The sequence below is a fragment of the Ostrinia nubilalis genome, chromosome 8 (assembly GCF_963855985.1).
Source record: "Ostrinia nubilalis chromosome 8, ilOstNubi1.1, whole genome shotgun sequence".
Lineage (NCBI taxonomy): Eukaryota > Metazoa > Arthropoda > Insecta > Lepidoptera > Crambidae > Ostrinia > Ostrinia nubilalis.
The window spans coordinates 1,153,338-1,178,725 of record NC_087095.1 but is presented as its reverse complement, the minus strand read 5'-3'; the positions used below and the strand labels follow the sequence as shown (position 1 = coordinate 1,178,725).

The 25,388-nt window shown below is 37.4% G+C and overlaps 1 protein-coding gene across 1 annotated transcript in view; it reads left to right on the top strand.

Annotated features, from left to right (window-relative positions):
• The window catches only part of LOC135074103 (phospholipase B1, membrane-associated), a 34,955-nt gene extending 10,979 nt beyond the window's left edge, over positions 1–23,976 (top strand). Inside the window, exons 2-7 of the mRNA XM_063968411.1 lie at positions 17,174–17,429; positions 18,031–18,200; positions 20,834–21,050; positions 21,526–21,671; positions 22,137–22,305; positions 22,952–23,976. Of these exons, the coding sequence (XP_063824481.1) occupies positions 17,174–17,429; positions 18,031–18,200; positions 20,834–21,050; positions 21,526–21,671; positions 22,137–22,305; positions 22,952–23,130 (1,137 nt within the window). The 3' untranslated portion in view covers positions 23,131–23,976. The remainder of the gene's footprint in view (positions 1–17,173; positions 17,430–18,030; positions 18,201–20,833; positions 21,051–21,525; positions 21,672–22,136; positions 22,306–22,951) is intronic.
• The last annotated feature ends 1,412 nt before the right edge of the window (positions 23,977–25,388 follow it).

Genomic DNA, 25,388 nt, shown 5'->3' with positions numbered 1-25,388 from the left:
TCTACAGGCGTGTGAACCTCAGATCGCTCATATTGAAGGAAAATTCACAAAAATGAAACTGTGACAGGGCCGCATTATGAGAAGGAATTACTTAAGTGTACTGCAAATGTCACCATTATGATTCACTTGAACGTAATAAGTGAAGACGGTCACATAGAGACGTTTCACATGCCGACACGTAGACCTTGGAACTTTAATGTCTTTTTGAAAGAAATTCTGTGTCAAGTAACGTTGGATTTTTGAAGGTGTGGTCATATTAATGGACGAGTTCATTTTACAAGACCGTCCTTGAGAAACGTTTTTTGTGGCAATACATATAACAATTATTAAAAAGATTGTGTCTTAGTCAATAAGCTGCAGTATTTTTAACGAAATGTATTAATATATTGTTTTATCCTATACGTCTGCCGTTTTAAGGCCGGCAAAACAATTTATTGTGAGACCTAATCAGGTTTTTAGTGGAACTGTGGAATTTGTGCAAGAAACTGTAGTTGTTCTGTCCTAGGTTTGTGGACCGGGTTGGGGGAAACATAAAACATTGTAATTATTTAACAATTTCCTGGACAGTGAACTGCTGTAGTAGTCATAAAAATAAAAATAAATCTTTGGACAATTTCACACAGCGCCAGCTAGCCCCAAAGTAAGCAACTTATATACTTATGTTATGGGTGCTAGTTTAACGGATATACTACTTATATACTTTTTTAAATACGTACATACCATATTTTACATAGTAACAAGCTTCTCTTGTGTCTGGGTTACTGCCCGGGAAAGTGTTTTTATGCTAACCTGTTCTTTATTCTTACTGCATATAAAATTCCACATTGTCATGTCACATCCATCGCTCTATGGTGAGGTATAACCTAACCGCAGCCCAGTGCGGCAACCGCATGTGTCACTAACTGCATATATTGAAAGCCGGCGCATATTGCAGCCTACGCGGAGCTTTTATAGCTGCCGATTATTGCTTGGTGATGAGGTTTTAGGAGATTTGGTCGTAGTGTTACAGTTTTAGTCTTTTTTATGTATTTCAATAAAAATACCTCAAGGCGATTTATACAAATACTAGGCTTCACTTTAGTGTAACAGAAGACTATGCGTCAATTAGATAAGTCTACAGAATGCATTCAAGTTTTTTCCATGTTCATAATGATTTAAAGATTTCCTAAAGTACAGTGCTGCCGAAAAACCGGATTTACTTAACTAACTGAAATAGCAAAAGTCTACCATATTTTGTGACACACAATGAAAACAAGTTTAGTAGAGTCACTTTGTTCGAGTCACAAAATGAAATAGAATAAGTTCAGACTCATTCACACTTCAATATCAAAAAGTAGAGTCAAGTAGAAAAAAGTTCTGCTGATTTGACAACTTCGTCTATTATGCATTTCTTTTACACACTTAATAGACCAAAAGAAAAATATAGTTAAATCAATATTATGATACTTGCACAACTATAATGATATGTACAAGAGTTATTACTTTGAAAACGACGGAAGACAAAACTAATTAGAAACATATTATTATGACATTTGTTAGATCCTGCTAATTGTTTTTTTTACTGTGGATCATGGCGTGGCGCAATTAGCGGCCTATAAGCTGAGCAAAGGAAATTGATGCTTGCATAACTAATTATTTAATTTTCGAACCAGATTGCTTTCCCATGATGTGGACCGAAAACGATGATTAAACCAATTTTATTATGGGTATTATAGGTATTTCTAGTAATTGGATCGACTAAGTTTTGTAATCTTAGCAACGAGTATGAAGTATAGTCGTTTTTATACTGCTTCAAACCATAGGATTATAACCTAGAAGCTCAATGACAAGCTTTCAACATAAGCTACAAGACAAAAGTAAACACTTTATTGCTATTATTTGAAATGTTAACTCTTCAAGTATCACTTGAGCGGATAGATTAGCTATAAAAACTTTTTCATAGTTATTTAAGTACCTATTGCAGTTTTTGCAATATCGATTGCAAATGACCGTTTCAGAAACCCATTCTATGAATTGCTCAGGAAAAAGACAGGCTCGATTCTACACGGAAACACATAAACTGATGAATATGCAATCACTTATTGCAGAGTACGATCAAGGATGAACTGCCAGTTAACTAGATTAAATAAATCATAAATTCTGCGATTAATTACTACTGGATATCATGTTTTATGCAAATACAATCATTCTATTCTATTCTAATGTCAAATAACTTTCCAACCACCCTATAAATGGTCCCTAAAAACACTTAAAAAAAACAACTCTCCAAGATATGCTAAACATACCTTTTTGAAACATGTCTAGTTTAGGTTAGTCCCAACAACTATTAAAATGTTGTTAATATAAATATTTTTATTTATTTCCACACATATTATATGAACAAATTGGTAACTACTAACCATGTGTACTTAATTGTCTACTAACAAAACTTGATTGTCAACTGTAGTAATTATCTACAGGGTGTTAGGTAAATGGGTATATGAGCCGACACTAGCCCATGTTAACATGGTCATATAAATGGTATGGTGAAGTCAGAAAATTGATATCTTCATTTTAATTTTCATACAAATCGGATTTTATAAAATTTATTTTGTATGAAAATTAAAAAAAAAAAGGATGATAATATCAAATTTCTGACTTCACCATTCCATTTATATGACCATGTTATGAAAAAATCTAAACCGCTTAAGTTAGACGCTTGAAATTTGGCATGCAGGTATCTTAGTAAACTTATAGCTTAGTTATTACAACAGGATATTGCAAAATTCCCACGGGAACGGGAGTTAGCGGGAAAAAACATTTGTATGAAAAATTTAAACCGCTTAAGTTAGACGCTTGAAATTTGGCATGCAGGTATCTTAGTAAACTTAAATCTTAGTTACAACAGGATATTGCAAAATTCCCACAGGAACGGGAGTAAGCGGGAAAAAAATGTATGAATAAATCTAACCCGCTTAAGTTAGACGCTTGAAATTTGGCATGCGGGTATCTTAGTAAACTTAAAACTTAGTTACAACAGGATATTGCAAAATTCCCACGGGAACGGGAGTTAGCGGGAAAATACATTTGTATGAAAAAATCTAAACCGCGTAAGATAGATGAAGGGGGTAAAAAAAAAAGCCACGATAGCCGAACGGTGAAGGGGTCGGACTGGCCGACTCGTGATCCGGGGAACGCGGGTTCGGTCCCCGCCGCCGCTCGACTATTGTGGTGAGCTCACTCGTGACACAAGCATATTTAGCTTAGTACGAGGGGTATCTTTAAAAAAAAAAAAACGGGATCCATGCGTACGAAGTCGCGGGCGGCCGCTAGTACCTAATAAATAAATAAACCCAGAATCCAGATGTAATCGAATAAACTATTTTACTTATTGTATTTCGTACACAGGCAGTTCTTCATACAGACCGGTTGTGACGTAACATGCAAAATGGCCGGTACTTTATAGGACTAATAAAATGTATGTCGTTATGCCTTTAGTTTCGCTTCTAAACTTATACTACCGGAATGTTAGACTGTGTGTCAATCATAGAGATTTATTTCTGTCTAGCTTTCGGAAGGTTTGCCTGCTCGAATATAATGAATGTTTGTTAATTAATTAATGTAAATAAATAAATATTTTTGCATTATTATAATAAATATTTTTGTCTCATATTTGGGGAATGTACTATCGGCAACAGTGTTAACTGCCCATTGCCGGTCATGTCGTCTCGTTCTTTCGCAAATAATCACCATTGGATGAGAGCAAGAGCAAAAATGGAAATGGATAGTTAACACTTTGGCCGTGTGTACTATGTATCATGAATACGAGTAGAGTCTTATTTTAAAAGGATGCCAACGATTTCAAAATCACCCTGTATATCGACGAATCTAAGCAAAGATTTATATTTATGTTCCAAATTATGAATTATGGGGCAGGGCACATAGTACGTAGAACTGACGGCCGATGGGGCAGCAAGGTTCTGGAATGGAGCTGCCGCGTACCGGAAAACGCAGCGTGGGACCTTTACCTACAAGGTGGACCGACGACATCGTAAGGGTGGCAGGGAGGCGCTGGACGCAGGCCGCTACCAATCGATCAATGTGGAAAGCATTAGGGGAGGCCTATGTTCAGCAGTGGACGTCCTGTGGCTGAAATTATGATGATGATGATGATGAAATTATGGACATAAAAAATACTACATGCTTTTTATATCCTTTCTTTCCTCTAACTGATTATTTCCTCTACAAGTTATTTCAATGTTTATATTAAGTAGTAAATCAAATGAATTCCTCTGTTATATGTTACGCGGTTGTCTGTCGTCAGTTTCCTTCGGTCGTTAACTCGAACAGCTATAAATATTGAACACGACGGCGGTTAATGTTAACGCTGAATTTATAAAATTTATTGTAACAAATGATTGTGTTTAATTATCCGAGTAAAATTAAATACACATAATATTTAATAAATAAATTTATGGATGTTAAGTAAAGTTACGACACATTTTTTCATTCATCGAATCGGTAACCATTCAAGTGCATGTTTAGGTGCTGTTTCTTATTAATAAATCACTTGGAATTGAGAAAACTAAGTGTGATTGCAGCACGGAATACCAATAGACAATAATCCTCGTAATGATACAATAATACTACTATGAGACTATGGTACTCGTATGGGAACCAAATAGCGGTTCAAGGAGTTTAAGCTGGCGATTTTTATAAACGGGTACAAGTAGCCCACGTACATGTACAGTCATGTAGGGCATCTGATACGCAAAAAGAGCAAGTACAATAAAATAATGGTGATAACATTACGTAAAGACCAGACCGTAATAATCAATCAATCATTACAATCCTTGGCAATGGCTCTTACATCTTATGGTGGAACTTGTAGAGATTCTCTTCCTTTGGCTGTTTTATTGCCCAACGTATCATCGGAAGTAATTTGCGGGTATGTGATCTTTGAGAGAATCCCTTTCTTAAGCCTGATCGAGGTTCAATTAGGGTCATGCGGGGGTAGGTTTCCATTAGCTGGTTTAGCAACGGCATGTTTTGGAAAACTTGATGAATGACATTTAATGGGTTAATCCTCTGAAAGCAATGACGAAAGCTTAGTAAGGCTTTAAAGGATGAACAATAAAATGGGACAGTCGTCCATCATCATCATCAGATTTCAATACATCAATCATTTGACAGTTCATAACGTACGATAAAGTCAGATAAACAATGCGTTTGACAGAATAATTGTACGTTATGAACTGTCAAAGCCTCCACTACAGACAGGCCTACGTGGAAGATCAGGCCTGCACACCCCTTGCTGGCCTGACGGGTTTGAGAGGCCTGATGTTCCCATAGCTTTTACGACATCCATCCACGGAAAGGGTGAGAGTGGTGCTCCTCTATTCTCACATGCTATTTCAGTATTGCCTGTGGTATTGCATCCATTATAATCTATTAGAACTCACTCGTATTAATTGTAAAGCCTGTTATTCTTGTTCTTTTGACTTTACATTTGCCGTATCGTCGAATGGCCGCCACGCTAATGGAGAGACGCACACTCCTTCTGGAAAGTTACAGCGATTATTTTGGAGCTGCTGCCCAGACAACTTTGTAGTTATGGCATGTATGAAAGAGGCATTTTGGATTGGAACACTGTCACGGTTTGAATTTTACTAAGATACACATAATATTTTTTATTTTTGATTTAGATAAGGTATACAAGTTTAAGTGTAGGTAAATGTTAAATAAACAAAATGATGAAACGTTCATTACGATGACTATACAGTATTGTATTGATTTCAAACAAATTGATGACCTACACTTACTCGTAAGATCGTTAAACCAAACAAAACCAGCAATTTAACAATTTGTTAATTGAAGTTTGTTTTTATTGTTGATATAGGTAATTAGTGATAGTGTAAAACAGGTGTAACCAATAATGGTGAAGGGCAATATTATTATTTTTTTGGTCATTAGTCACGTAATCACTTGTATTGTTTTAACAATTAATATTGTTACACCCATCTAGGTACAACTTTTTGTTCAGCTTTACCTGCCCCGATATTAGTCCGTGGGCTCTGGTTGGAGTAATTAAATCTTGCAAGTTGAGTTTGACCTACTTTTCTATATTTGTGAATGTGCATGTAAAGTATCATAATAACGCGATATTTATGGTGTTAGGTCTATACCTACCGACTCCGACTTAAAACCGACTCTAGCTCTACAGCTAGAGTCGGTTTTTGGAGCAACGAATTCTAATGGAATATACAGAATCCATAGTAAGAATTCGAATGCTCCATGAAAGTCAACGGCTCTTTAATATGTTAGCGGATTGAAATACTTTATCCCACCAAAAACATTCTGTAAAAAACTAGCCAAGTCTCGATGGAGCTGCTTGTTTATCTCTAAAAAGTAATGAAATCTAGACAAAGTCGTGCCAAGTCTATGGTTTCTTACTGCGATTTCTTTATTATTATAGTTAATGTTGTGTGACTTGGCCGTTGAAGGGTACAAAACCAGGTGCTCCATGACACCATTGCACCAATCTGTCGCCAGAACCGCTACCCATTGACGATGGAAAATTCCCACTTGGAAAACGTTGATTCAATAACCAGTCAATTGTAGGCTTAATAAAGCTGCGTATTTCAATAATACTTATGTATGATATCTTAATAAAGATTGTTCAACGGCCAAGTCACACAACATTAACTATAATAATAAAGAAATCGCAGTAAGAAACCATAGACTTGGCACGACTTTGTCTAGATTTCATTACTTTTTAGAGATAAACAAGCAGCTCCATCGAGACTTGGCTAGTTTTTTACAGAATGTTTTTGGTGGGATTTCACTTCTTTTTGTAGAAAGTGGCAAAATTATTTAACGTCGCGCGTCGTCCTTTTTTTAACATTATCGACCTTTTTTACGATATTAAACACAAATAAACTCAACGACCTTTAAAATGGACAACGAATCAGAATCAGAATTGTTTTAATAACCTAACCTTAGCGAACCTCACAAAGTCACGATAATTATAATACACGAAACGAAATCAACGAAATGCAAATTACACAAAATTCAACTTAATCGACGGGGAGTCTAGAAAGGAAAAAAAATCTGGACACCGCGGTGCAGAAAATCGACGCTCAAAGTGCTACCGCCATCTAGCGGTGAGCGGTACTGGCGAACACCACGGTGCCGGTGTGGCGCTAGTAGTATTGATTATGAATGTGGTGTTACTCCAGATCTTCGATTTTCCTAGTTTTTATAGTTTTCTCTTTATGTGGTTATTAAACCCTAACTCTGTACCAAATTTCAGCTCTCTGAGTTTATGGGAAGTACTAGTTCTATTTTGATGATCATCAGTGAGTGAGTGAGTGTCATAAATTCGAAACTTTGCTTTCGCTTAACTTCGGAACTAATTGACCTACAGACTTGAAATTTTGTATGTTAAGTATATGATTATAGCTTACTAGATGACCAAAATTTCTGCGTTTTGGTCTTATCCAGAGGTTCTCAAATAGGGGCCTGAAAATGCGGCGAAATGGTTCCAGTAAAGGATGGTACGGCAGTGTTTGCTTCGCGCTCGACTTGGCGAAATAAAACTTTTTGTAGCTGAATTTCAGCCCTCAAGTAAGTAATTGACCCTGAAAAAGACTCGATTGTGGTGGAAGATTCCCAAGTTGCTTACACAATAGGTTCAATAACCTGCATCTCAATGATCCTTGCACTTTTACAAGATAACAACCTATAATTTTAAGTGAACGCTAACCAAATTACATATAAGTGTATAAGCAACTTTTAGATTTGGCAGCTTATTATCGCTGTAAGATCGTGTTGTTCCCCCAAATAAAGCAAAAGTATTGTGTTTAAGTTATTCAATCACGCCGAAATAAATAATACTTATGTCTAGCAAAATTATTTAGGTATTATTTAGGTATTATATAAGCTGGGAATTGGTTGAGGTTACAAGATCAGCTCTCAACGTAGTCAACTAGACACTGCATAGTGTTAGAGCCACAAAATTAATACATAGATAGAGTAGAATTTAGATGATTTGATTTTGATTGAAACTGTGAGAATAAAGCAAAAACTCTACCTATAGATATATTAGCAAGCAAAGCTCTATCTTAATAGTTTTTCCGAAAAAAGAAATTTCATCACCGGAAGCTGCGAGCTTCAGCAGCTTAACACATAAAATGTCAGCATTGAAACTGAAAAAGCTTTTTACCGTCGGCATTCCTAATCAAAAGTAATGAAGACTTATGAGGCCTACTTTAGGTACCAATTTAATTTAGTACTCAAAAATATGTTTGATTTAATCTCGTAAAATCAAAATTCGACAGTCGAATCTGATGATATTTAAACTAACGGTCACAAGACGCTTAATTTCTTTTAATTGTGGTCCGAGGTCTAGCGATGTCGTTACGCCTTTATGTAATGAGATTGATGGACGGCCTCCGCAGAAGAATGGGACCGATCTGTTTCAAGGAACGAGTGGCGTAAGTGACATCTTCACCGGACTTCTAAAGTTATGTTAAGGTGGGGACTCATCATTTTGCTCTGCGAGCATTCGTAGCGCAAGCGTTTGTTAGAGCATTTTACTGCAAATTGAACTTTATTTCAGCGAGAAAATGTATCAAGATCCCATTAGCTTTTTTCGACGTTTGGTTTACTGCGTTTAATGACCTGTACCTCTAGTAGGAAAAACTTTCGAGTTCGTTTAGTTGCGTATTCAAAGTGTCATCGAAAAATTTTGTATGAAAAATTAAACAGCGCCCCCTAGGGCGGCTATAATATAGGGGGCGCTGTTTAATTTTTCATACAAAATTTTTCGATGACACTTTGAATACGCAACGAAACGAACTCGAAAGTTTTTCCTACTAGAGGTACTGTTCGGTTTTCAAAAGAAAATCCTAGGATTCCAATCGCTAACACAACGAATGCTCGCACACCAAATGATTCTAGTGTGTACCCTCCTTAACAAATCTTGAACTTGTCGACAATAAGTCGATTTGACAACCGATCAATCGGCTGTTCACACCTTTGAAGTCGTGGTAACATGCGTAAAGCACGAACAGCGTTTTGTTAGTTCACAAACGAAATTGTTAGATAAGATAAATATTCTAACTACCGCCAGCGAGGCTAATCAATCAAGACGGGTTTGTTCGTAACTTGGAATATGTTAGAGGAGTGGTAGGTACTGAAATCGTGGGTTCGATTCCGATTCAGTTCGATTTTTTCAAGTTTTTTATTTATAATTTCTCTTTTGCAAGTTTATTAATTTAATCTTGAGGGCCTGCGAGTTTCAGCCTTCTCTTTCTCGTTACTTGTACGTGTGAACATTAAAGTTAATCTGTAAATGATGCAATCAATCTTCTTCTACCGTGCAAGCTGACATAAGCCTTTGCTAGAATCACTTATTTGTTACTATGATACAGGAAAAACCTCAATATAACAGCCAGATCAATGCAAGGTCTGATTGTATTTAAATTGTAATTTGATCTCATAACTTGATTTGATCTTCTTTGCTTTTGTAAACGCCTTGTATTAAGTGCTCTACTCCCATCTAAGGGATCGAAACTTTCAATTCTCGAAGTCTTAAATCCTTGATGCTGTATTATGTCCTATTTATTATTTGCATAAACCCACGTTTACAGCCAATTAGGCCTAAGGTGTCGAAAACTGAAAGGAGTCCTCCGTTCACTAATCACTTAGGTATGCTAATAAGCAATTATGCATTTTGAGATCAGGGGCCAACCCGGCATAAAATCGTGTCGAAATAGACTGTTTCGACTCAACGCGGGCTAATTATAAAATCTTTTATCCTTTGTTGGAAAATATTATTTGCTGCTTCTTTAAAGTAGTTACAGACGCCGGCACATCAAGCTAACACTGTGGGGTCTTATGTAAGCTGTAATAGGGTTGAGTTTCTTACAAAAATGTGTATTCTGATTTGCTATAGTCTGTACCTACATTACTTAAATGTCACATACCTTATTGAGTAATTTTCTCATGGCTTAGCACCTAAATTATAAGCATTTTCAATTCATTAATTCACCGATTCTTAAGTTGTGTGAAAAGTTCACAGGAATTTCCTTTGTAAATTGTTTTGTTTTTCATAATTCAAATATTAAATTAGGCAAGTATAATGAATTATCTATATACTTATAATAAATCTGTAGAGGTCAATTCTGTACATGAAATATATTTTCAAAATAACTATCAGGGGGTGATTAGTGATCGATACTGAGTTCTGAGTTCTAAATATTTGAATTTGAATAAGCCTGTGCTAGAGCTAGTCTCTTAAAATTGTTACTATGATACAGGAAAAACCTCAATAAAACAGCCAGGCGATTAATGTCAGCTCTAATTGTATTTAAATTTATCTTATAATTTTGGTTTGATCTTCTTTGCTTTTGTAAATGCCCTGTATTAAGTGCTTCTATACTCCCATATAGGGATCGAACCTTTCAATTCTCGAAGTCTTTAATCCCTGATGCTGGATCTTGTCCTGTTCATAAATAAATTGTTTAACCAATTGCCACCACCAACCCACGTTTACAGCCAATTAAGCCTAAGGTGTCGAAAACTGAAAGGAGTCCTCCGTTCACTAATCACTTAGGTATGCTAATAATTATGCATTTTGAGATCAGGGGCCAACCCGGCATAAAATCGTGTCGAAATTGACTGTTTCGACTCAACGCGGGCTAATTATAAAATCTTTTATCCTTTGTTGGAAAATATTATTTGCTGCTTCTTTAAAGTAGTTACAGACGCCGGCACATCAAGCTAACACTGTGGGGTCTTATGTAAGCTGTAATAGGGTTGAGTTTCTTACAAAAATGTGTATTCTGATTTGCTATAGTCTGTACCTACATTACTTAAATGTCACATACCTTATTGAGTAATTTTCTCATGGCTTAGCACCTAAATTATAAGCATTTTCAATTCATTAATTCACCGATTCTTAAGTTGTGTGAAAAGTTCACAGGAATTTCCTTTGTAAATTGTTTTGTTTTTCATAATTCAAATACTAAATTAGGCAAGTAATAATGAATTACTTATAAAAAATAAAGCAAAGATAAAAACTGAAAAGCACCGCAAATCTAAACACCTTATTTATAGCTGATCATGATCAATCACTACTACATCAGACTATACATATTGATTGCAAAATAGCACTTATTATTACATGTACATAAGATACCACAGTGTACAGCTTAATGTGCCCGTCATAGGTCCAACAGATGCTCTACGGATTTCATAATAAAATTGCACTGCATCTTTAGGCTAGAAATAGCTTGATCTTGACCGCATTGGATCTATTTTCGTAGAGACTGGTTTATAAATAGTAGCCTAAGGCTGAGTTGCACCACCTAACTTTAACGGTAACTACGAGTAACGTTAACCGGTGCTTTTTGTATGGAGTTTGACAGATTTTTGACGTTTGTTAAAGTTAGAGTAAGATGGTGCAACCCAGCCTAAGAGAATGCACATTAACCACGAAGTCACGATGCATATAAAACTAGATATTAGCCAGATTTGTTTTCTGACATATTGCGATTTAGCGTTGCTTAATCGATAGTAAGTGCGGTAGGTTAGGTATTTGAAACTTGAATTAATGGTAGCGCTACAGCACTGAAGTTATCGTCCTTCAATCTTTTTAGCAACATAACATAATAATACTTATTACTAAAATTTTATTGAAAAAATATTCTATGATTGGCTTCATAAAGATGATTATGCAAATGTAGATTTATTATTGTTCACTTTAGGCTTATATCTCATGGCTTTCAGATTTTTCATTCGATATGAACCACTGGAAAATGTCCTTAATACCTTTCTACACTGATGCAATTGCATCTTATTCATAAAATGTTATGACTAAAGTTTGTACCCTAATTAGAGAAAGGCCCTTTAAATCATTGTTTATCACTACTTTGTACCACATTTACCGCAATAAAGAAATTCAATTCTATTCTATTCTAAAATAATCCTAATAGCATAGTGTAGTTTCAGCCTTACCTGCATAAGTGTGTCAAGGAGTTCACAATGGAAAACGTAAAGGATACCGATGTCAGTAATTTGCTCGTTCGAATTTCTAATTTATTGTAAACCAGTTCATTAATTAGAACTATTATTACATTATTTTTATTATTTCTGTCTATTTTCATTGAGCATGCCGTTGTTCTGCTAAAAAAGTACCTAGATCGTATGTAACTTGCATAAAAAGGGTTACCTAATTATTTTATTTTATTACTGCAGTTGCTAGAATAGAGTCGATATCAATATTATGCCTAAACTTATTATTGAATCAATTAATTAATCGCCTGGATTTGCGGTTGGAAGTAAACGTGAATAGTGTAACCTGTAACATTAGATTTCAAGTTTCTGTTTATAATGTTTAAATTTTTACATGGAAAACTAAAGTGTTACTTATTTTTTTCTCTCAATTCAAAAAGTCAAACTCAATTACAAAAAGTTTGCCTACTTACTGTTAATCTTGCTATGGAAGAGATGTGGTCCCTAGCGCAAGCAACATGTGTTGCTTAACAGGAAGCCCCAACAACTTATAACTGAACTAGGCTAAGTTAAAGAAATAAACATGTACGAATTTGAATAACATTAAATTCTCGAATTTACAAAAAAGGACACAGCGAGGTGATCACAAAATTGGATCTAACACGAATGTTAGTTTACTACAGGCATTGGTTGTGAATTCTAAGGCTGAGTTGCACCACCTATGTATAACGATAACCGGTGCTTTTTGTATGGAGTTTGACAGATTTTTGAGTACCTAAGATGGTGCAACCCAGCCTTAGTTTCTGCCTACTTTGCGTACGGTGTCGATGTTGATCACCGTTACTTAATTACAAATATTTGCCGCGCGTCGATACGTGAGCGCGTCTGCGCGTGCGCACGCCATCGCTTTCCCATCGCCATTACGCGCTAATGAATCGCAATCAGATGATTTGTATTGCTGAAGGGTTTTACGAGTATAGTGTCGTATCGGTAACTAATGTGACACAGTCAATCCATCCATCATGATCATCATCCATTTAAAGGAATGTTATAAGCGTTTTGGTTTTAAAATCAACTGAAATTGTTTCAACAATTCAGGTGAAAGATAGATTTACTTTTGCTATTATATTTTTAGTAAGGATAATAACACACGTATGAACATGCACACACAATTTATGAGTTGTTAAAAGATTGTTCAAAGTGTGTGCTCAGAAAACATAATTTATGTATGTACTAGGTATGTGGTATTTACTTAGCAAGCGTGCTACATCATAAGTTACAATCAGATAAGATTTCGTCCTCAAGAAAAGCTGAACCGAGTTTCAGTTTCATATCAAAAAGTTCCGATTGGTATCAAACCTACGAAAAAAAAGCTAAAAGTTCTTTGGCTCTATTTTGCTTGCGCATGAGTGGACATAGCACGTAAATCGCACGCACTCGCCAAAAAGCCGCGTTATGTAACTACAACTGTTATTTCCAACAATTAACATGCAAATAACGAAATTAAACTTTACGTTTGTTGTTTGAATGAGAACCTCTATGTGTATTTGTATGATTATGGTTTTAGGATGCAAAGATTTTAATGTATTTGTAATGTTACGTTGTAAACTTTTATTTAGCTTAACAAATGTAACTTTTTTGGCCCACATTTGCAAAGAAATCTATGAAATCTATTTATATCTATACTAATATTATAAAGCTGAAGAGTTTGTTTGTTTGTTTACTTGAACGCGCTAATCTCAGGATAGCCCATTTATCGAGGAAGGCTATCCTACTAATCCTACTAATATTATAAATGCGAAAGTTTGTATGAATGTATGGATGTCTGGATATCAGGATGTCTGGATGTCAACATTAAATCTGTCGTCCCGCGTACTGCGGCGGAGCGCATTGCAGTGGGATAATCGCCTAAACGGTAGGCTATATAATACCATCACGCTACGAGTAATAGGTGCAGAGCAAAAATGAAAAATGTTACGAAAACGGGTTTTCACGCGTACGTAGATGAAAACTGGCCTGTACTTAGTATAGTAGTTACAGCAAAAAGTTAGGATAGGCATCAATATTTTTACGGCACTTGGAGAGAGAAACTAACTACTATTTTTCAGGCAGTTAAAGTACTATATTTAGATAGGCAGTGATGTGAGTCGACATACAAAACAAATTGGTAGTAATCGATTAGTACATGATAAAAAAGGCAATAAACCAAATGTTCAGCAACGCGTTGCTTTGTAAATATAACTCATAATTTTACAGGTTTTATACAGCCGTGTACACTGATATTTCTTTGTAAGTAATTGAAGCATGATGAATAATGAAATATTACTATCAAACATATATCTTGCTGGTTGTTATTAAAATTAACTTATACTTTAAAATCAAGAAAAATATATTACTTAATTATTAATATAAATAACTTTTTAAAAAAAATAAAACCGACTTCAAATGCGTGAACACAAATAATACCTATTCAACAAAAAAATAATCGTTCAAATTGGTTCATAATCGGCGGAGATATTGCGTATAAAAAAGTTCATCCCCAATTTTCCACCCTTGGGGCTGAAATATTTTCTTCAAATTCGCATGAAACCACCCTTTTGACAATACCTATTCAACAAAAAAATAATCATTCAAATTGGTTTATAATCGGCGGAGATATTGCGTATAAAAAAGTTCATCCCCAATTTTCCACCCTTGGGGGTTGTTTTTTTATTATTAAATTTAAATGGGACCACCCTTGAGGTATTACCTATACACCGAAAAAAGATTTGTTCAAATCGGTTCATAATTGGCGGAGTTATCGCGTAACAAACAAAGAAAAAAAAAAAAAAAACATACGGGTCGAATTGAGAACCTCCTCCTTTTTTTTTTTTTTGAAGTCGGTTGAAAATGACTCTACCTGCAAACTTGCGGTAGTAGGAAAGGTTATTGAATTGATCATCAAGTAGGTATCCATCATTTCATTTTTCTTATAAAGAGTTTGAGTATGTAGAGTTTTCTAAAACTACTAGGTGCTCAGGTCAGTTCTAAACCATTTGGGTCCGTAGTTTAATAAAAAAATGCCCCAGGAAATACCATGACTTTTCAGGACTGTTTAAACTTGAATCATATATTATATCCTCAAATAAGCGTTACTGAATGTAGGATCGCACAGTACGAGCACAGTAAAGATGAATCATTTTAAAAATAAAATTATAAGAATAGGGATATCTAAAGATCTAAGGAACCATATACGTACGACCTGACACCACAGAATAATAATAAGTACTCCCACTTCACCGCGTTATTTTTTCTTGTATTTTAAGTGGTAGAGTTGAGCAAATAATCGTGTTTACCCACTATGAGCTAACATCACACACAAGCGCGCACGCATCTCACGTTTATATCAGAGTCACGTGACCTATTCTGTCAAGGAGTCTGCATGTATACGTAATTTGGAGTTATTTTAGAAAAAAAGTCAAGACAATGGAGTGTTGAAATGCTTGCCACCTGGCCACGTCGAGAAAATTTATGTATTTTGAGAAATAAGTATTGTTTTTGAACACTTACAACATTTTTTGGGTTAAAAAGTCGGGTGTTTTCGTTGCTGAGAATGTTGGGCAAGATTAATGTAGTACAAGACCTTACATTACTTTCATAAATGCTGGGACAAGTTTTCCATCATCTGCCGGGGGCGTCAAATTGCCTCATTTTTAAAACCCTTCTTGAATTTTGCTTAGTCAAGGCTGTGGTCAAGGTCCGAAATTACTTTAGGATGCAAAATTACATGGATAAGAATATTTTAAATAAAAAGACTTTAAAAGCTATTGTTGTATTGTGTTCGAGCGCGATAAGTTGGAAAGAGTAATAGTAGAGTTGTTTTTAAACAGGACTTAGGTATGGAATACAAAAAATGAATGAGGTGAATTTTTTTTTTCAAACGAGCAGATGGATCACCTGATGGTAAGTGATTAACGTCGCCCATAGACACCCGCAGAACCAGAATTCGATAAAACAAAATTTCTGTATGATTTCAAATATTCGCACCTTAGTATTTTTTCAACTGAGGAGCTACGAAAGCACTCGAGAAGAAAATCACATAGTTATCGTATTACTGCAAGCGTGACATAACTTCATTGATATTCACGCGGCGACGAATTGCGCGCGCGCACGTCGTGACAGGGCAGACGCGGCAATAGCAATAGGGCTATAACTTGGCACCTTTTAAGTCGTACGTATGTTTTATCGATGGAGACCACGTTTATAGGAAACGAGTAGTAAAGAGGAAGAACGAGTAGTAAACGCAGCGTTTTTTGAGGAGCAGCAGTTTGCTATTGATGATGCAGACTAAAATAATGAAGATTTGTCCTACTACGTTAAAAACTGAACTACTTTACAGTTCGGTTAGAACCTTTAACTGAATCAGCTTAGTGCTGAATGATATCATCATTTTGTAGCTTTGTTATTCGCTAGCAATTAATAGAGACTCAAATTATGAAGTCCAAGCTGATGCTGAGCTAAAGCATTGTCATAACTATACATTGATAAGATCGTTATGGATGTACTGAATTCAACAAATAAAAATTTGTTACGAGTATGAATGACGTAATAGGTAAGAAGAAATAAGGCTCAACTTGAACAGCTGGTAGGTAGCCCTAGCTCCACACAAGTGGAGCACACAGCGACCTTGCCTGCGATCGCGAGCGAGGTGCAGAGTGTCGCTAATGAGCATAATGGCGCGATTACCCTTGACTGGGTATTGACACAACATGTCAACACAATTTTCCAAAAGTTCAAGCTTTAACCGCTTGCTCACGAACTTGCAGATACCTACTTAGGCAGGCTTTATTTGCAAATGTGGTCATGTTCATGCCACGCAGTCGCATACGCAGTGGCACGTATCAAATGATAGGGTTCTAGGCGAAGATCACGTTTCTACTAAAGAAGTGAATGCAAAAGAAATAGGTGTAGCGAACGTTTGGAACAATGTGATTTGCCAAATCTTCAAAGAAGCTGAGGGTCGAGAAAATGCGTAATGAATAAATAGGTGCAGGTTATGGGTTGCCTTACCCGGAAAATTCTTGAAAATTGTAGAGCGTTTTACAAGAAGAGAACAAATAAAGTTCATGTTGCATCCTAATCTTAAAACACTACAAGTTCCGAAATATGTTTTTATATTTTATTTTCTAATTTCCAGATTCCTCTCCGCTACCCGTCCCGCAGATCGCACGTGCGACGCCAGCGCGCGATCCCGGCATCGACGCCGTTTCCCTGCGCGAACGCAACGCGCGCGGGCCGCAGCCGCAGCCCCCCTACCTCGGTGCACAGGCTGCGGCCCGGCGACATCGACGTCGTCGCTGCGATCGGGGACTCCTTGGTAGCGGGCAATGGTGCGATGGAGGAGTTCGCGCTCGGCGCATTCGTGGAGTACAGAGGCGTGTCTTGGTGCGCAGGTATGATAAAACAGAGTGTTTTTTATGGACCTACATTCAGTCGGAGTCTGTCCACAACGAAGAATCTCTTAGCCAGCATTACACCTGATGGAAAATGACGATCAGACCCGAAGGTAAAAGCGACCTTCACCCGGATTCCTCAATCAACCTCAAAAAGAACTTGGAATAGTGTCTTGTCAAATTTTTGAAACGATCCTATTAGATCTACATTTCCAGCTTTCGTTGTCTTCTTCTTCTTATTCGTTACGCTCTTGGCAGAGCGGTCACGTTGATGCGTTGTTCACATCGGTTGTAGAGGCGGATACAACTCTCCGCACGATCTCCCTCCATCTCTCTCTATTGGCAGACTGTCTGGTGCAGTCACATACGCCGTCTCCCACTACTGCTTTCACTTGGTCGGTCCAGCGCATTGGTGACCTGCCACGCTTTCGTTGTAGCAAGTATTTAATGCAAATATATACAACTAGCAAGATGACTCCGTGTTGTTTTAGGTGATCCTCTCTCACTTATCTTAAATACGAGGAATGATGTTGTTTTTTTACCAAATATCATTTTTTCTTTGTTTTTTTTTGTTGATATGGCGTATGCTCTACATTTCCAGGCGGCGATGGGACCTGGCGGGAATACCTGACGCTGCCCAACATCCTGAAGGAGTTCAACCCGAACCTGCGAGGGTACTCCACCGGAACCGGCGAATGGCTGGCCAAGAACGCGAGGTTCAACGTTGCCTTCCCGGTCGCTTCTGACCAGGATGCCTTTAAGCAGGCTAAGGTACCTACCAGCATTTTTTATTGTTTATTTGTCCCATTAACCATCGTACTAAGGTAAATTGCTTATGTTCCGAGTGGGTTCACCACTTGACAGTGGCGGTAGGGTTCGATCCCCCTTCGTTCCTCGGATGACGAGTCGGCCAGTCTGAGAACCTCATCGTTCGGCTAAATATTACGTTTTATAAACTTGCTGCTCAATCCTTAATGTGTAAGCGAAGAACTTCGGTTATTTGTGCCCTCCATGATGGATGGCCCAATACCTAGACCTAACATGATGGCTCAGCACCATGGCCCAATTGGTACAGCTTAAAATAAGTCAAATCTGTGTATTAATTATACAAAGCTACCCATACTAAAACTACGTCAACGTCGTCATTGATGTTGTCCTTTTTCTCCATATGAAACTCTAGTGTCTCCTGAAATATTTTCAGCAGATAATGGGTGAATATTATTCTTTCTTCAAGTGTTGTACGCTTCATCATCATTATTATTTCAGGTTTTCAGCCACAGGACGTCCACTGCTGAAAATAGGCCTCTCTCAATGACTGTTGTACGCTTGTAGGCAAAATACCCTCAAAAACTTAAAGGCTTATATTGTAACATAGACATTATTGCTTGCCACACAAGTTCCTTCAGAGCCTCGTTACTGTGTTATCCTTTATTAGAATTGTTTACATTAGTGCATTATTCTAATCGTCGGTTCATCGAGTATGTGCAACACATCAACGATGTCGGCTTCCTCAGCGGTCGCTTTTGAAATATGAATGATCCAGTAACTATACTTTACTCTACTATGTAATTATTTAATGCTGTTGTTAAACACGCGAAACACTAATTAAAATACAAGTTAAATTAATAATGTTGTTTTAAGTAATCACGCTATTTTAATATCTTTACTTTGCATGCATTTACTTGATTTCAGTCATTATAAATAACTACTTAGTATTGTGGCAGGATTCTAGTAATGATTTAAGAGCTGCCTTCTTCGATGCCAATCAATGTGAAGCTAATACGATCAAAGTGACTTGACTTGACTTAAGGTCCTATGTCCTGGATGAGGCAGAGGGCGTCCACAACAGTCCTCCATTGTTTTGGTCTTGAACTTCGCGTTTGATCTCGCTCCAAGCCTTGCCGATTTTCTCCGCCTCGTCTGCTACAGTGCGCCGCGCGCCAAGTTTGTTTGGGGTGACTACATTTGCGTTTTCCTAGGGGTTCCAATCCAGAGCCTGCTTGGGGATATGATCGGGATCCCTTCTGAGAGTGTGGCTTATCCAGCTCCACTTGCGGCGCTTGATATGCTGGTCGATCAGAATTTACGATCAAAGTACTTAGTACTAATAACAGCACAATTATCATGTTGAAACTGCAATTAAACCAAATATAGTGCACCGGGCTGCGCTTGTGAAACTAAAGAAAGTGACCGTGAGCCCAGCGTGGATGCGCGTAAGCATACGAAGCGGACTGTTGTGGTACAAACCTGAACCATTGTGTAACTAACATTTCTCATGAATTTGAACAGTTTACAATATAATAGAATAAACATATTTTATAGGAAATTGGTGGGAACTTTTTTAGGAAATTGTGAAGGATGACAATTTTTTTGTCAAGTTAATTCTATGTTGCTCTTCATTGAGGCTGGGTTGCACCATCTTATTTGTCATCAAAGAATTGAACTTTTAATTTTTGATGCTGATTTGGAATTTGCATTTGTGTTATTTTCATTCGAAATATTGCTGTAACTTTTAAGTATACTTTTGAGTACGTTTCCATTTCATTGTTCAGCCTGTATGGTACTTGTAATATATTTACTTTAAATAAATAATAATAAATTAATCAGAACTTATCAATCAAACGGTTCGTGCGAAGCAATAATAAATCCCAATAATAAACACGAATTACTTGAAACATTACTCATCTTAGAGTTTGTTTGGTTGGTTGAACGAACGACCGGAACTACTGGTTCATTTTGAAAAGTTATTTTGTGTTACATAATCCAATTAGCGAGGAAGGCTTTAAGTTTTAAAATATAATGCTACGCGACCGATAAGAGCGGAGCATCAATGAAAAATGTAGCGAAAACGGGAAAAAATATTCAGACGATTTTAACGCGAAATGTCTCGAAGTGGTAACTAGTAGGGCACGCTATTTGGAATGTGTTTAGAGGTTCTGAAAAGGCAGCGTGGCACGTCCACCCACAAAATGGACCGACGACCCCATAGAGGTAGCAGGAAGGCGCGCTGGTTGCAGGCTGCTACCAATCGGCCAACCTAAATTGTTGGGGAAGGGCTATGTTCAGCAGTGGACGTCCTGTGGCTGAAATGATGATGATGATGGTGATAAATGTCGTCAATAGGGCACGTTTCGTTTCGTTTCAGCCAAATGACGATCGATCGATCCTGCGCTCGATCCAGTACCTCTAGCATGAACAACATTCGTCTTCGAATTTCGTCTTTAAATCTTTCGATGGAGATTGGAATACGCAAACGATTCGAACTCGAAAGTCTTTCGTGTTAGCCGTGCAGGTATTTCCCGTGGCCTTCACCAGATTGTCGGTCCACCTAGTGCGGAGCCTGCCTCCTGCCCCTTTCTGCCCAGAAAAGGACACATTATTAAATAATTTGAATTGAATTCCAGATAGTGGTGGCGCGCATGCGAGCGTCTCCAGATATCGACATCTCCAGAGACTGGAAGATGATCACGATCTTCATGGGTGCCAACGACCTGTGCTCCGCCTCGTGCCTGTCGCCCGTGGCCTGGTCGCCCACGGCGCACGCTAGGAAGCTGGCCAAGGCCCTGGACTACCTCCAGACGCATCTGCCGAGGACGATAATCAATTTAGTTCCTGTTTTAGGTAAGTCTGATAATAGTGGGCAGGAAAAGATGACATTATTCGCAAAGTTAGCTTCATTGATGAGTACCTCTGTTATGGAGAGTGTTCTAACCTCAGTAGGTGCATAGCTACATGATAGCAGAAGATAAAGCCACGTGATATTAAAGGCACTTGACACCAATTAACAACATCTTACGACTGCGAATTAAGAATGATTACCTACCTAATGAGGTCACTTAAAAAACTGGTTATCTAAGTTTTAGACCACCTTGTTTAAGACTAATTTATAATTTAAATCAACCTAGAAATCTAAGGTAGGTAATTTATAAAGTTGCAGCCGTTGCAGGGGTCTACCTACTGTTGCCCATTCTTTCTGAGTTGTTTCCCTTCCATTTTTCAATAAAGGAGGCTAATAGGTCTTTCTAGTCTCATGTTTTAAAAAGAGGAGGCAAATTGATCCTTAGTCCCCTCTAATAAAGTTCAACTCCTCTTGCAGACGTGTCCGTATCAATCCGGGTCTCGAGGCCGCTGATGTGCCGGCTGATGCACCCGCTGTTCTGCACGTGCTTCCACCGCAGCGGCGGCGAGCTGGACTTCCTCGTGCGCATGACCAGAATGTACCAGAAGGCTGAAGCTATGCTGGTGGGTATAGCGGTCAAGTATCAATGGCTTCAGGGTTGGCAGTAGTGAGAGTTGAGAGTTCTCCCAAGGTGAAGCCGACTTTTGCGGGCTCTTGACCTTGAAGCCTTCAGTTCATTTGTAAAGTTATTTAAACACTAATTGTACATACATTAAAGTGCTTTTGTACTGGCCATAATGGTCTCGTATGCCATTCTCTCCCAGTGAGTTTTTCAAACCTTGGTCCTTTGATTTGATTTGAATGAGGAGGCTCATTACCATTCCAAACAACCTTCTTTCTGGCGCAGTTGGATAAAAATTTGATTCAAACTTAAGCATAGGTTTAAAAACAGGTCGAGTGCTAAAGGATTTTCGAGAGTCGTCGTTGTACAGCCAACAGCACGTCAGACTGTAAATGTTTGTTGATTTATCACACTTGTTCCCTTAATAAGTTAATACCCCAGTATTTAGCTTCTACTTTTATCACAGGTGGATAGCGGGCGCTACGACACGCGGGAAGACTTCACGGTGGTGGTGCAGCCTTTCATGCGAACATTCAATGCGCCGCTGCCCATCCGCCTGCCGCTGTCCACCGTCATCCACCAGTCCTACATCACGCATGACTGCTTCCACTTCTCGCAGAAAGGCCATGCGCTGGGTAAGTGGTCAATCCTTAGTACAATCAGACAATCTTTAGTACTAGCAAGATTCCGCAGGACTTTAGATTCAGCTGCCCTTTATGCGGCTGTTCAACGGTCTCTGTCTACAATCCACCAGTCCTACATCACACACAACTGCTTTCACTTCTCGCAGAAGGGCCACGCGTTGGGTGAGAGTTCCCTCTTTGGTACCAGTACGATTCAGGTCTTCATGTGACAGTAAGTTGCAGGTCTTCAACACGCCTGCCACTGTCCACCGTCATCCACCAGTCTTACATCACGCACGACTTTTTTCACTACCCGCAGACGGGCCACGGGTTAGGTGAGTGGTCCATCGTAAGTGTTACTCCGGCTTCTCCATGAGGGACTGGTCGTTTAGGGAAAAGTTGAGGGAACCAGGTCGCGCGCCAGTTCACAAATGCGCTGAACTGGAGAAAGGTACCATTTAAGCGGTCCTAGGAAATTATTCTTATAGACAACTTAGCTAAAGTCATACCCAACATAGCTCCTTTTCATCGTAGTCAGCAAGTGAAATCTTTGATTACAATATTCATATAACGTAGTGTTTCCGTAGACTCCACAAAATATTGGTCACAAAGTGCAGGATTTTTTTTCCCTAAACCACTTTTTTTTTCTATTTTCCAGCCGCCAACCTTCTATGGAACAACCTCCTAGAGCCAATAGGCTTCAAATCCGATGACTCTCCCCCGGTCCTGATGAATTCATTCAGGTGTCCTTCCCCAGAGGCACCCTTCATCTTCACCCACAAGAACTCACAGTCCTACCTCGAGACAGGAGTGCAAGAAGGAGCTTTCGACTTATGACCCTGGGCAGCAGTTAGTTCCAATTAAATTGACTACCAAAGTAACCTAAATAAATGAATGAAGATTTTGTTAAACTTAAGTAGACCTAATGGTGTACAGGTAAAGATTATTTTGATAAAACAAAAGAACGAAAGGATTGTGGAAGAATGAAAAGTTTAATTAATTTAGTAGAATATCTAGTGATATTTTGGAAATTCTGAAATAGATGCTTTATTCAATGAAAGTGCAAAACATTTAAGTAAGAACTGCGATGTGTGTGATTAAATACTAACAAGGAAATCTTTGAATGGCCAGTGTAAATTATTTTTAAGCGGTTGCTATTACCACTTATATTGAAAAACACTTTCAAGCCAACTGAGAAAAAAATCACCTACAAAATCTATACCTAAATAAATTAAAACCATAATTAACTCAAAATTGTAACATATTAGGCATTTAAATTCACAGCATTTATATTTACTTAGTTCTCTCATTCAGTTTATAATTTAAAAATTTATGATTGATTATGAAAATGTTAATATTAAAACTGAATTTTATATTGTTTTTAAACCAAAAATCATCTGTAAGTGTTACATAAATCATCTAGATTTCACAACTTGACTACCTACCTACTACTAACCTAAATCATATTGTTTTTCTTAAAAGTAGAGCTGCTTGCGTGGAGATAAATAAATGAATCTTACTTAGAGACAGAAATTTAGTCTATGAATTGAATGTTTTATTGTATAAATGACTCTTGTGGTGTTAAATGTGCCATTTTTTATGTTGTTGGATACCAAATGAATATTTTGTAAGTGGATGAATGTTACATGAGCGTACTCGTACATAAGGAAATTTTCATTAAATGAAATTGAATATGGTAAACTCGTTTCATTTCATATTCCTTTGTTACAGAATAATAGTTATTTATAGTAGTTGTGTGTGACAACGTTTCACTGTTAATAGCTGCTCTGCCGTGCCTGCTCGAAAACTATCGGCAAAAGCATTTGTTTTCCACATGAATATGTAAAAATAATTTCAGGCTGCGCATCACGCGACGTTGAGGCACGATAATAAAAGACATTTAAAGACTAGGATACAAATTACTACGAATTTGTTATGTAAATAAAAAGTAAAAAAACTAAAACCCAACTACGACAAAAAACGACGCTGAAAAAGTATAAAACAAGATTTTCAGAATACTGAACTGAACAAAGTTGCTAATGTAGTTGCATAGTAATTTTCATGTTTGGAAAACCGCAGTCACACGTTGTCAAAGTGCTACGGTAGGTAGGTACTCGTATATGTAACATGTGACTACGCCTTTCCAAACATGAAAATTACTATGCAACTACATTAGCAACTTTGTTCAGTTCAGTATTCTGAAAATCTTGTTTTATACTTTTTCAGCGTCGTTTTTTGTCGTAGTTGGGTTTTAGTTTTTTTACTTTTTATTATTTGTACTATTTTGGTGATAAAGTGTATTTGTGGCGCATAATATTACCAAAAGTTAAATTGATGAACTAATAAGTAGTAAAGAAGCTATGAACGCATAGATGTGAATTATATGCAATCAGCCCATGAATACAGGTAAAGTCACAAGCAAATGCTAGTAATATATATATATTCAAAATGCACAAGTAAAGCGCTTTCAAATGATACCAAACACGGCATATTTATCTTAACTTTATTTTTTTACTCTCTATGTTTTGTCCGCTAGAGGGCGCCACATTAGATTTTGTGAAACCCCATGTAGCCTATAACCAGCGGACAATTAAGACGCTTCTAATGATATGTCATTTGTCGAATTCTGATAAGTAGTTTAGAAGTTACGAGGGTACACATGAACATACATACATACATACATACATACATACATACATACATACATAGCCTGTCAAAATCATAACCCTCCTTTTGCTTTGCCGTAGTCGGGTAAAAAGCAATATTCATCATATTATTTGATTGTGTAGTTCTAATAGATAAGGCGATGGTTTGTGTGATGGAGGTAAAGGTAAGTCGGTAGTGTTGGCATTACGTACCTAACTTACCTACCTAAATATTTATTTTAGTTGAATAACATGTAGTAGTAAATTATAGCTTATCGTAGTAATCGTATCGTAGTATCGAAACAGGTAGAAGCTAAATACAAATGTGGCCATACTAATGCAGGATACCTCCTACGAGGTACTACTCGTAGTCCGTAGCGTAAGTATTACATACACTTCTGGAATCGTGTACTTATTAATGATCAATCAATCAGGACTATATTGCAAACA